At 40.2% G+C, this 13,411-nt stretch overlaps 1 protein-coding gene across 1 annotated transcript in view; it reads left to right on the forward strand.

The window, feature by feature from the left end:
• plekhm3 (pleckstrin homology domain containing, family M, member 3) overlaps window positions 1–13,411 on the forward strand; it is a 45,594-nt gene that overhangs the window by 17,301 nt on the left and 14,882 nt on the right. The window contains exons 3-5 of the mRNA XM_004568934.4: window positions 4,556–4,701; window positions 5,180–5,373; window positions 11,228–11,291. Of these exons, the coding sequence (XP_004568991.3) occupies window positions 4,556–4,701; window positions 5,180–5,373; window positions 11,228–11,291 (404 nt within the window). The remainder of the gene's footprint in view (window positions 1–4,555; window positions 4,702–5,179; window positions 5,374–11,227; window positions 11,292–13,411) is intronic.

The following is a 13,411-nucleotide window of genomic DNA, read 5'->3' on the forward strand; positions in this document are numbered from 1 at the left end:
TTCTTTCTTCTTCATAATAACCAAAAAGTACAAATGTACTTTGTAGTTTGGGTGGAAATTAGCTGAGATTTTGCAGCTTTGTAATGTACAAACACTTCAAACACACACAAACAGTAGCTATAAAAAGAAGCTGCAGTTGTGCCGCTGGGTGGTATTCGTTCGGCCTGGATTTAGATGCTTCACAGTGATGAAAATATGCATCCTTGTTAAAGATATTGACCACAATCATGCTCCAATCTGCCCACTGAAACTGCTGACAAAAGTGCCTAATGGGAGAATGAGTTGACTGTCAAGGATGAAATAGTGCTGCTATTTCTATGTATTGAAATTGTAATTTATATAATTACTTTTATAAAGTCCTTACATATTTATGTATAGTCACTAGTGTGTTATTACAGTTTATTTACATGATATATACTTCTAAACCCACAGTGTCTATACTTTACATTCACTAAGTGTCCACTTTGTATTGGCTTGGATAAGAATCGCAGGTATATCTATATATAAATACTTGCTTAGACTTGATTTACTTTTTATGACAGTAAATATTCTTAAAAACACAACTTCCTAAAAGTCCAACCTTAGTTTGAGTGAGTAATGTGACGTAAAGCATACATATTTCTCATTGCTCCCAGAACACAGAAGTGCCACCTGTCCTTACTTTGATCTCTCTGCTCTTTGGTAAGAATTCCTGCAGTGTGTATGTTTTGCAGTTGTCTTGCTGCAGTTTCGAGGTTTGGAAGAGGCACAGATCAGCATCAGATTTATACGGATGGTGTTATTTGATATTTGTCATCTTCTGTAGTCCACATTGCCTTTGCTGTTGACTTTGCTTTTTGTTTTATTGAGCAAAGGACACTACAGAGTGCCCCCGCTGCTGTAGAGGTCCTTTCGCCACCGTGTGACCAGTCAGCGTGGGTGTGTTCTCTTCTTTTACTCATGATATAGAATTTGAGGTTAGGTTAAAGGTTGTTATTCGGTTTGCAAATGTTTTCAGGCTACATACATATCTGTCTTTGTTCCTCTGGTCCCAACAGCAGCACACCAAATTTGAGACCACAGTTGGCCAGAAAGCTGATCTGGTGGTCAGCCGTTTCCTCGAAGTGACATAGTGTTTCTCTGATTGTTAACCATCCCCTCAGCCTGCTGGCTGCCAACCAGCGGATTGTGGTTTTTTGGAAAGAGCATTGACCAAAACAGCAGCATGAGCTCATTGCTGTAATAAGCCTAACTAGAAGTGAGTTACACATATGTATTCAATTGTTAGCCCTTCAGTAAGATAAGACTTTATCGTTGTCTTTTGTCGAGGATTGTATCCTTGCACAGTGGTTTTGATTAAAGAAAAACAAATGCACATTGTTTAAACTTTATAAATTCTTAAAAATGGATGCTGATTTAGAATTAGAGATATGAATTAGAGACACAGCGGACAGGAAGTAAGACAGGCAAATCACGTCTGACGGTGCTTTGACTCATGTTGAGGTCATACATGTGACAGATGGAAAATCACTTTGTAAGGTTTACTCACATTTTTAATTAAAGGCAAAAGGATTGACATCCAGGGACTGCACTGGCCACTCGCTTATAGGCTCACTTATAGGAAGCTTTTCTTCCGTAGTTCAGATCTTTGTGAGCTTTGGTACATCGTCCCACAGGATACAGCGTTGTACAGAGTTGTTCACGATTCTCTTTTATCCGTTACTAATCTCTTTGATTCACAGTGACAAAGTTTAGCATTTCATCACATTCAAAGCATAAAAAAATTAAGAATTTGAAAATGTTAGAACTTTCCACCTACCGTCAGGCCGCATTATTCTTCTTATCTGTCATATATACACTTACATATTACATATGGCAAGAATTTTTAAATATTGAGGTCGGCATATGTGTAATTAATCCCACTGAGCAATAACCCAGGTCTCAGACTTGCTCTAAACACTGGGTTTCAGACGGTTTTGTTTTTTTATGTTTGGCTATGTGTGATGTCAGAGAGAGTGGATATCCTCTTCTCTGACTTGCTCTTTAAATAATAGCCAATCAGAAGAAAGCTGGCTTAAAGGTAGGGAGAAGAAAACTTAAGCAATAAATGAACTGAATAGTAAAATATATTTTAAAAAAAAGATTATTTTGATCTCAGAATCAAAGCTTCTAGTGGAGTACTAGCTGGGCCTGGTTTTCCATTCTTTTTGTGAGTGAAGCTCCCAAATTAATATGTTTTTTATTTTGGTTAGATAAAGAAGGAGCTCAGCTCTGAATGCTGATTGAACCATTGTCTGCCTTTTTTCAGATTATTGTCTGTGATAGTTGTCTTTATTGTCTGCCATCATCTGCGCTTGTTTGATCTTACTCTTCTCTTTCACGCAGTCCCTTCTTTCCTCTCATCTCTCAATAGCTTTTTACTTATTATGTCTTTGTTTTCCTGTTTTCCTCTCATTCAGCCTGCGCTTCTTGTGTTAAAGCAGAGCTGACAAACACGCTGACACATGTCCCTCTTCCACTGTTTTTCCTTTTCTTTTTTCCGTAGCTTCCTAAGCCTGTGTTTTCCTAGATAACAATCTTCAGGATCTTTTCTTCTGTGCCTCTCCTCATTTGCTGTTTTCCTCCAGGCTCTGTGTCCGCTAAGATGGTGCGATAAGAGACACCTGTTGAACTGCTTCAGCGCTCAACTGTTTGGGTGCGCGTGATCAGAGAGCAGGGCCGGGTGTTTGGGTGAAGAATGAACTTTAAAGAGCCTGGAAGACAAAGCAGAGTGTGGAAGCTATCAGGCTGAATAGAGCAGAGAATCTGTTGGTCTTTTAGGTCTGCAGAGCTCCTTGTAAATGGAGTCTGCTGTGTTGTGGCTACTGGGAGAACCAGGATTCTGTTATCTAGGGATTACCTCAAATCAGTGAGGTGAAGATTTTGGATAGAAGATGCACTAAATGGGAACTATCAGGATCATCTTTCGGAAGAATGCATGTGTGGTTTCAGGAGTTTCTGTGTTGCAGTGGAGATCAGCACAGGCTCCCTCAGCCAAAAACAAGAGGGATATTGTTGCTGTAGTGCATACTACATTAGGCTCTGTGGATACGCTTAAAGATATTTCACTACAACGTAAATATAGTTTAAAATACCAAATGTATTAAACGTTTCAAGATGAAATTCTTCTATTAAAAGCAGTAAAAGGCACAGGAACCAAACTAGTGTGTATGAAGTTTTTACAAAGCTGAGCAAACATACAGAGAAGAAGTTTTCATCATCATTCCACACACATTTGTGAACACCATCAGTGGCTTTATACTTGTTTTGAAAAGTCACTGGAAAGCATGATAAAAAGCACCCATTATACCCACTGTGGCATAAATATGGAGGCAGTCTCTCTGAAAGCTGCTCGCAGTGTTTATTCAAAATGTGACAAACGGTTGTGTAATGAGTGAAAGAGTGAAAGTCTGGCTCAAGAGCTTGTTTATTTGCGTACCTCCAAACACAGGCACTGCATGAACTTTGCATGAACAACTATTTCAGTTTTGCTAGCCCCACCCTACAATGTCTGTCCACACACACAGCTACACACACACACCCACTTTGTTATGCCCTAGTCACACTAAAGAAAACGGTGGTTGTGGACCACAGCACGACCCAAGTTATAATGACGGTGTGCAATCAGCTTCTGATCTGGATGCCTTTTGAACGATTGGTTTGAAGCCAAGGGCCAGGTCTGCGATCACTCGCAGGCAGCTGTTGTCTTCAGAGTGGCTTTGGTTTGTCAAGATAACACAACCTCAAAACATCACAACATCAAAATGTCAGAATAAAAAACATAAAAAAGGAACAAGTTCATGAACTGTGTCTAAGGTCCACTTCACTGTGACATCATATTATTTATTATTTTGCAAGAAAAACATTTGACCATTATGTAACCATAATTCAGGGATGGATAAGAGATTGTGACCATATTTCACATTTGGTTAAACCGAGTGACACTGATCTTTGGTCCTCACCCATTAATTGCTTTCAAGGTATTCACTACATATACTATGAGTGAACAGGCATGGATATAAGCCTGCCTGGTTGTCAGAGGTATAAAACCTGCAAGGTGATAATTTAAGTTTGATTATCTGTGTTTCCTGATCCAATGGATTACCTTATCGGGGTCAGAGCATCTTGTCAAATAGAGGCTATCTTGTTTATTATCTACAGGTTTACTTGGCTGGATTAGCATGGCATTTAGTGTGGGGCAATAAACCGATACATATTAACACCAACCAATTTGCATTACAGCCTTTGTGCTCTCTCTCAGGGCTCGTCTTTGTCTGCTTCAGTGCACTTTTAACACCAAGTGTGTGCAATACTAATTAGCCCATGATAACAAATACAGCTACAGATATGGATCTCTTTAGTGAAGCTGCAATTTGATGATATGTGAGTCAGAGACAATAAAAAAACACTTTTGGATTAAAATGTTTTGGGACTGAAAAGCAAATTGTGTGACTTTGAGTTGTCCTGATAGCATTCAGACACACTAAAGTACCAAATTTGAAGGCACACATATACTCATCAATGACTTCCTCCTCAGGTTGTCAGCGTCCCATTGGTCTGTCCAGAGGAAAGGCGAAGGTTTGTTACTATAGTGGCTGGTACTACTGCCAAAGCTGCCATCAGGACAACTCTTTCCTCATCCCAGCACGCCTGCTGCACAACTGGGACACCAGCAAGCACAAGGTATGAAAGCATACACACAGAAATATGAAAGAAAAAACAAATTTTTAATGCAGAATCATTAGAGGAGGGGCTTTGGGGCTTAAAAAGCCTTGTCATGTTTTAGCTTATAGTATACTGTAAGACTACTGTTAAAGATCTGCAGGTTTCCAGTAAGTACTGGAGAAAAATTGATCCTATCACATCTGTACGCTAAATATTAAGCTACTGCCAGAAAGCGTGGTCTTAGATTTGTGTTCAATATGGGATTATTTTTCAACTAGCCAACCATACTTCTTTTACTGACTCCAGCCCCCCACATTATTAGCAATTAATAGAAAAAGCAGAAAATGGCTACTGTAGCTCTGGGCGGGGGGTAAATAAAATTAGCCACCCAGGTTTTATCTTGTTCTATCTTGTCAAGCATTAAAGTCTGAGCTCAGGATTATCCCTCATATGTCAGTGGTCTTTGATGCAGTCATTTTAATGTAAACTTTTCCAGGTGTCCAAACAGGCCAAGGAGTTCCTGGAGTTTGTGTATGAAGAGCCACTGCTGGACATCCAGCAGCTTAACCCCTGTCTGTATGAACACTGTGAGCCTCTGAGCACAGTCCTGCGTCTCCGTCAGCAGCTCCAGTCACTGCGGGCCTACCTGTTCAGCTGCCGAGCAACCGTTGCTGAGGACCTCAGACGAAGGTATGAACGCTGTGGGACTGAGATGCATTTCTGTAGCCCAGCAGTTATTTACTTTATGTGAGCAGTAATGAGGAGGTACGCAAATATTTTACAAATTGAAATGTCTCGTGCTGATTGACCTGAAGAATTTTGCAAGAAAATTAAATTCATGTAATGTCTCTTAAATGCAAGTACAAGCCGATACCCCGACCCAGCCTTAACTCTTCACCCCTTGAAAGCCGACTAAGAGAAAGCCTTGAAGCCTTTTTCTGAACTGAGTGGTTTCTGTCATTTTTAAGGCCAGCTTATAGAAAAAAATGACTGGCTGTGAATCAGAAGTTAGTGAGGGTGGTCTCTCCCCGGAAAAGCCTGGAAACTACTCTAATGTAATATATCCTGAGTTGTCAAAACTCATCATTATGAGAACTGGGGAGGTGGTCAAATGTCATGTTTATGGAGGAAAGAGCTAAGTTGTTTGAACTAACCGAGAAGCTTATCAAGTTATATGGCTAAATGTAAAGGAAGGAGGAAAACATGAGACAAAACACGATCCTTTAAGGAAGCTCTGCTCAGATGAATATGCAGAGATTATTTAAAAATAAATGTTCCACATCAGACACCTTAATAATGCTTTATGACTGACTGTTATTTTCTCCTTGCGTGACGTGCACATGCTCATATGTGTGTGTCTGAGTCCATATGTATATATTATCATAACTTTTATCTGCATGCATTCCTTTGTGTGTGTATAGACTGTTTATACATTAAAGACATGTGTCTGTGTGTGTATATGTCGATGTGTGTGATGGTCAGGGGGGACGACTGTTTATGTGAGTGGGATCACACACTGAAAGCCTTGTCTGTGCAGTGATGGATGCTCCTTGCCCCGGTCTGGTTCACTAACAGAGCATTCCTAATGGAGAAGCAGCACATAGATTTGTCATACTTTAATGTTGGCAACAAATAAGATGAAAGTCTATAAAAATATTTACATGTGGAGATGAAATGCATGATTCATCAGTTGGTTAGTGGGCAGAAAAACACTGAAATATGCATTCGGATCATTGATTAAGTGAGCTATAAATAGTTTTGCATTTAAAATCAAGAGGAAATTGTAATATGACTTATATTTTAATAGGGCAATTTAAATAGTGATCAACCCAAGTCTGCGTTTTCTTATAGTTTCCTAGCTGATTATTTAGAGCAGAAACTAGATTTGATGGATGCTACAGTCACCATAATGCAATGTAAGCCTAACATTCATATAAATCTGTTTCTAACATTTTAAAATAGGAAATCGGGATCACAAACTCAACTTCCAAAAAAAAAAAAAAAAAAAAAGCATTTCAGTCATGCCGTAGTAGTCAAGCCGAGCAGCATCGTGGCGCTCTGTGTTTACTTCTGTCCCATTAGCTTGTGCCGGCCAGTGCCCCGTCACTTCCAAACACTGCAGGATTGATGAGGGCCATGGCGCTAAAACCTTTCCGTAGTCATTAGTTTATTTCAGGGGATCTGAAGAGATATGCTATGGAAACACAATCACACAAGGAACCACACGGGGCCCTCAAAGCTGTGTTTGTGGCCCTGTGCAGTGGTTCTCGGACACTATGAGAGGTTTGCACAGGAATCTTTGGCCCATGTCTGTTAAGGTTCTCAGTCATCCAGGTCATTGTAGTCAAAGGAGCTTGGAAAGAAAAGCCATCTATGTCCACTGTGAGCGACCATCTTTGAACAGAGGCGATGGTTTACGACCCCAACTCTCTGCCATCTATAATCCAGTTTTGAGTTCCCTCCCCAGACGCCTTAACGCCCACTCACATCCTGGGCCATCTGACCTCAGGAATTCGCATGATAAGGTGGGGCCAGGTTTCACAATGAACACACCCGAAACTCTGGCTGATTGGGACCCACACCCAGTTTCACACCTTGGCTCAGGCAATTAGAGGATCACCAGGGGGTCCTTTTGTCCCTCTGTGGGGGGAAACTCCCACTAGGTTTAAATCTGGGACTCTCCACCATTTGACCTTAGAACTGAAGAAGCTTCTCGGATGAGAGGTGAAACGTCTTCAAGCAACTTAAAGAAGTCCAGAATCTTTGGCCCACTTAATTTCCTCTTTATAGCGTTGCCTTGAGTATATTGAGTTGCCGGTTCATTTGTTTATGCACAATCCTCTTAAGAGCCCAACACAGCATTTAAGTCAGGTAAAGATCTAACTAAGGACTTTGACTGGACCACTGGGACTCTTCAATTTGTATTTTTTTTAAATTTTTTTATTTCTGAGATTCTGTTGAAGATTTGCGTCTGTGCTTTGGATTATTGTCTTGTTGTAGGACCCAGTTTGGCCAAGCTTTAACTGTCAGACAGATGGCCTCACATTTGACTCTAGACCAGCGGTCCCCAACCTTTTTTGTGCCACCGACCGGTTTATGCCCGACAATAATTTTACGGACCGGCCTTTAATTAAGGTGTCGCGGATAAATACAACAAAATACAACTAGTACCGGTACCGAAAAAAGAAGATTTATTAATAACACACGTGAAAAGACCCAGGAAAACAGAGTTAACGATAAAAACGATAACAAAATAACGCTGAAAACCGATAAAAACCCTGAAAACCATACATTTCACACCTGAGCCTCAACTACTTACCAAACGACTCACGGACCGGTACCGGTCTGAGGCCCGGGGGTTGGGGACCGCTGCTCTAGACTACGTTGGTATACAGAGGTATTCATGGTGGAATCCATGACTGCAAGGTGCCCAGGTCCTGTGGCTTCAAAACAAGCCCAAATCATCACCCCTTCACCACAGTACTTGACAGTTGGTATGAGTTGTTTGTGCTCATATGCTGTGTTTGATTTTCACTAAATGTGGTGCTGTGCATTATGAGCAAACATCTCCACTTTGCTTTCATCTCTTCAGATGCAAGTTTGCGATCCAAAGCAAAGCTTTCCGAGAGCAGCTCTCTTCTGGCAACCCTTCCAAACAGTCTTTTTTTTAAATTGTTGGTCATGTCTGCCCCTCCCTTCTTGCTCTGCCAGAAGTTTCTTCCTATTAAAAGGGTTTTTTTTCCTTACCACTGTCACCATGTACTTGCTCATGGGGGGGATCTGATTGTTGGGTTTTGCTGTATTGTTATAGGGTCTGTGGTTTACTAACATAAAGTGACTTCCGACTGCTGTTATGATTTGGCACAGTATATTAATAAAACTGAATAGAATTAATTTTATTAATTCTGAGATGTAGCTTGCTTTTGTATTTTCTCTGAGCGTTGCCTGATCTTACCCTGGGGTGAATTTGTTAGGACGTCCACTCCTGAGAAGATTGTGGGATTGAACACACTTGAATGCTCCAGACCGGCAAACTGCCAAAACTACTTTTATAGAGATCATCACACTTTCTGATGATCAGTTAATGAAATGCATTTGATTAGCACCACTTGGCTGCTACGTATTCTTTTGATAATAATACATTTTATTTATAGGCGCCTTTCAGACCCTCAAGGTCACCTTACAGTAACACGTAAACAATACCATAAAAAACATAAGAAAAATGTATATATAACAAACATGGTAGATAAAATTTAGACATAAACAGTCATAAAAGTATAAAGTATGCAAGCAGTAAGGGTGTGCTTACTTTTTCCACAGGACTGCATGTGGACATGACAGTGTGTTCTTTTTCCAATGTCTGTACACGATTAGGAAAACTAATGGTATTGTTTGCTCTTAAAATATGTTAATCATTGAAATAAACTCAAAATGGCAGAACACGTATAGATTTGATGTTCCAGTCACTATTTCATGATTCCTTGTGCTGCCACTTATCAGTGAAGAGTGATGTAAAGTTAAACAAGTTGTGGTGAAGAAGAAGAAACTCACAGGGGTAAAATGCAGACCACAGGTGAAAGCTTATGCTTATCTTTGGTTACACAGATAATTTTCCTTCATTGTATCAAGTAACATAGAATCTCTGTATCCTAATGCCTGGCATTATCGTATCAACATATCGATAGTACGCTTGTCTGAGAAGTGCTTTAATTCCCGTCTGTACATACAACATTGTGATGTCCTTCCTGACTTCAGTGGGGATGTCATGGAGTTACGTGCAGGTTGCTGTTCTTGCGTTAGTAACTCAGGAGGCTGTGTGATGGACAAAAATGTAAAGCTTCACGTAAGTTGTATCAGCACTTCCCTGACACTTTGTCAACATAAAAAGACATCCAGAGGTTTAAAAGATAAGCTTGTTTTTGCCTCGAGATGCTGCTTTGTTTGCTCCATGTTGTAATTTGTTGGTTTGTCCACTACTTACACATAGGAACATACTCGTTTGCACAACTTCTTCCTACATCTGTACACAGACCTACTCAGGTCAGACCCACCTTCAGTACACAATAATAATCACTGAGGGATAACAGAATTTAATAAAAGGTGTGTCAGTCGGAGTGGAAATAGCCCAGAGGATATCGAAATAAAATATAGAATTAGATCCTATCAGGTCTTGCACAAATACTGTCAGTTGTTGGCATGTGTGTACATATGTGTACATGAATTGGTGTGTGCTCTTGCTAATCTAAAACATATTAGTTCTCAAGTCTTTTTATCAAGATCAGCACACACTTTGAGGGTGTGTTCATCCGCACATGGACGACACAATCAGAGTGTGTGTGTGTGTGTGTGTGAGAGAGAGAGAGTTTCTATGAATGCTGATGTGGTAACCATTGGTAATGTTCCAAACAGAGCAGTTTATCAGTGGTGCCTATCACCATGAGGCGTCTACTTCACCCATGCACTCAACCTTATGTTTTAATGACACTCAGCACAGCTTTAGACATGATTTAAGGTGGTGCCATCCTTCTTAGAGGTCTGAGAGGAGGCCTCATAGCACACTCGTGTGTTTTTCCTGATTCGTGAGGACATTTGTTGGCATAATCCCTCTGTAGCCCCCCACAGTAACCTTGAACATTGCAGCTAAATGTCTTATGTTCTCACTAAACACAACCTAATTCTAATCTTAAAGATTTCACATTTCCTCATCCAGCAACTTTAAACTAAAACAAACCAAAATAAATTGTTGGACCAAACACACACACACACACACACACACACACACACACACACACACACACACACACACACACACACCACACCTCTGCCGTCTGTTTCGTCAAACACTACTGAAGGAAATGAGAAAGCTTTTGCCTCTAGATTAATATTATTACTTTGTTTAGCAATCACTGCACTGAATGGCTGGTGGTTAAACATTAAATGTGCTCATAATGGGCCCACAGAGCTTGATCATTCTGTTCTTATTTATACACTTAGATGACTGAGTGTATTGCAGTAAAACTCCCTCGCATGGTTTTATTAGAAGCCAGTTTAAGATTTAACTTGAATTCAGTTTGTGTGCAGTAATGCTAGTAATTGTTGCCATGACATAAACAATAGTTGGTTAATGTCATGGCAGTGGCTTTTTTATGATGCTGCAGGATTCTAAGTGTCTCCAGTGCAAAGCATACTGTGTGTTTTATTCATGCATCTTATAATTCATCAAAATGCTACATGACTAATATTAAATACTTTGAAGGGTCAGCAGTATAATCGCCGGTACCCCGTCTCAGTTTTGTATATTGTAGCATGTAAGTATCATAAATCTCTCATGCACGGTGTAAACAACATCAGGCTCTACCTTGCTGTGGGATGATCTTTGTGAGATTCATCACAAAGCAAACATTTTTTAAATCCAGATTTTCTCTTTTTTCCGTGGTCAAAAGAGAAGAGTTGGAGTATCAGCATCACTGACTGTTTAAACCTGATAAACTGTTTGTATAGAAAGTGACGGACAAATGGTTTTTTGTTGTTGTTCTTTCAACAGGATTTTCCCCCGGGAATACCTCCTACAGCACATCCACCTGTACTCCCTGGCTGACCTGCAGCAGGTACATGCACACATCCAGAGCTACATGCACACAGAATAGGATGCATAAACTGTGACTCTGTGTGACAGCATTGCTCTTTGACTTGGATCAGTCCTGTTTCTGTGTCAAGTATCTCTAATAATAATCAAAAAAAGCTACCACTCATGTGCCATCTGTGGAAATGCACGCAGCTCTCCTGCTCGCCGATAGATTCTGCTGCTGCAGATATATGATAAACTCAGAATGTGTTCTTGAAGCTGGAAGCTACAAAATCATTTCAGCACCCATTAATATTTTGTTAAAACTCTGGATTGTGTTCAATAGTGGTATATTTGACTAAACCACAATGTTTTTAATAGACTTAAAATTGAGTAGAAGAAAGCATACAGTCCATCAACAGGCCACCTAAAATGTCAACGCTGAACTGAGCTGCTTGCCACGTTTTTAAATTATGTATTTTCGTGTTTGAATACAAATTGAAGGTTTAACGTAGAATAAGGCATAAAGCATAGATTATAGGCTTGAATAAACTTAAATAAACAAGTAAAGCAGCATTTGGTTTGTCAGTGTCTGTTAGAGAAACAGATTATGATGCTAAAAATGACATTTTCAGTCTGTGTCAATCGTAATATGGTGACCAGTGTTTGAAAAAACTATTTTTTTATGCTTCATTCATTGTTCCTTTAGTCATTGGAAGGTATGTTCCTTTATTATCAAGAGCACACAAACATTTGCAAATTTTAATGTCATAGCAGATAGAAGCTGTGAAAAGGAGCTCATTTAGCGATCAAGTCTGCACATGTTCACCGCTCATACGACTCGGCTCAGAGATGGGTTTCATTCATTACCAAAGTCATACACTGAATTCCCAACGCAGGAGCTATTTACTAAAGCAGCAAATATGTATTAATCCACTACTAAAAATAGACCTCAGCAAGAGTCGATGAACTGCAGCTGAGAGCAGCAAACAGGGACGTGACTAACACATTGGTGTTTTCCTCTTTTCGTCTGATTTGCCAAAAGGTTGTGTTGCGTTTAAGTAAACACAACCTTTCCTTTGTTTCTTTGGCGAGTGTCCGTGTCATAACAGTGATAAGAAAGGGTGATATCCTCCAGCAGCCTCATTTGGAGACTTTAAGTATCCAGATTGAGAAAACAATGGTCTGGCATCTTATCCTCATGACTCTGCATTATTACTCTGCAGTAACAAAGAGACTTTGGCATTTTAGTGAATCACCAGATTTTCTCATTAAATTACAAACGCTTATATCTGTGAATGAGTTTAAAAGTCGTCATGTCTTTTTGAAATTATCAATGAGGAGATTTTAAAGAGATTTGCATAGATTCTTATTTTTTTCTTTATTGCGGCCTTTTTTAGCACAGAGTTGCCGGACTGAGTTGGGGGGGTCAGAGGAAAGCGACCACAAATGACTGAAAAGTTCTTTTGTTTGTCATTATGTTCATTATGTTGTACCCTGCCCCATTTTTTTTCTTTCATCCTGCTCTACTCAGAGCTTGGCCACAGACTCTCACGGTGAAAGAGATTGGAGCCCCCCCTCCGCCTCCACCTCCATCTCCACCACCTCCTCCTCCACTCCCACACTCTGTGTCTCTCTGCTTCACTAATTGGTCACATTCAGAATCAACAGGCAGAAAAACAAAGCGTGACATCCTTCCATTCTTCTAAACATCGCCTTGGCCTCACACACGCTCAGCACACATGTGTTGAGTGTGTGTGTGTGTGTGTGTGTGTCTTTTTCCTGCTTAAACTCTGATTTTCTGTCATAAACTCTAAACTGGGGATTTTGAATTAATTTCAACAATGTGTGTCTTTGGGAGAGAGTGCACTGCTCCCTCTCCCCCTCTCTCACCCTTCCTCCCACAGATTCTTGAGCACTCTGCCTCTTAATTGGTTTTCCATATTAACAAGCTTGTTTCTTTTGATTCGCCTCCTGAATAAAATGACACTCTTAATCAACGTGGCTTTTTTTGTTCCACCCCAGAGGTCAGTGAAGGCTCAACTCCCCTGGCTAAAGCCCGGGACACACCAGTCTTTTTTTTTTTTTAAACCTCCCAACAAATAGCCTCCACCCATATCCCCTATTAGAGGCCCATTGGTTTTGTAGAAGCCATATGTGTTT

Source organism: Maylandia zebra, linkage group LG16 (genome assembly GCF_041146795.1).
Source record: "Maylandia zebra isolate NMK-2024a linkage group LG16, Mzebra_GT3a, whole genome shotgun sequence".
Classification (NCBI taxonomy): domain Eukaryota; kingdom Metazoa; phylum Chordata; class Actinopteri; order Cichliformes; family Cichlidae; genus Maylandia; species Maylandia zebra.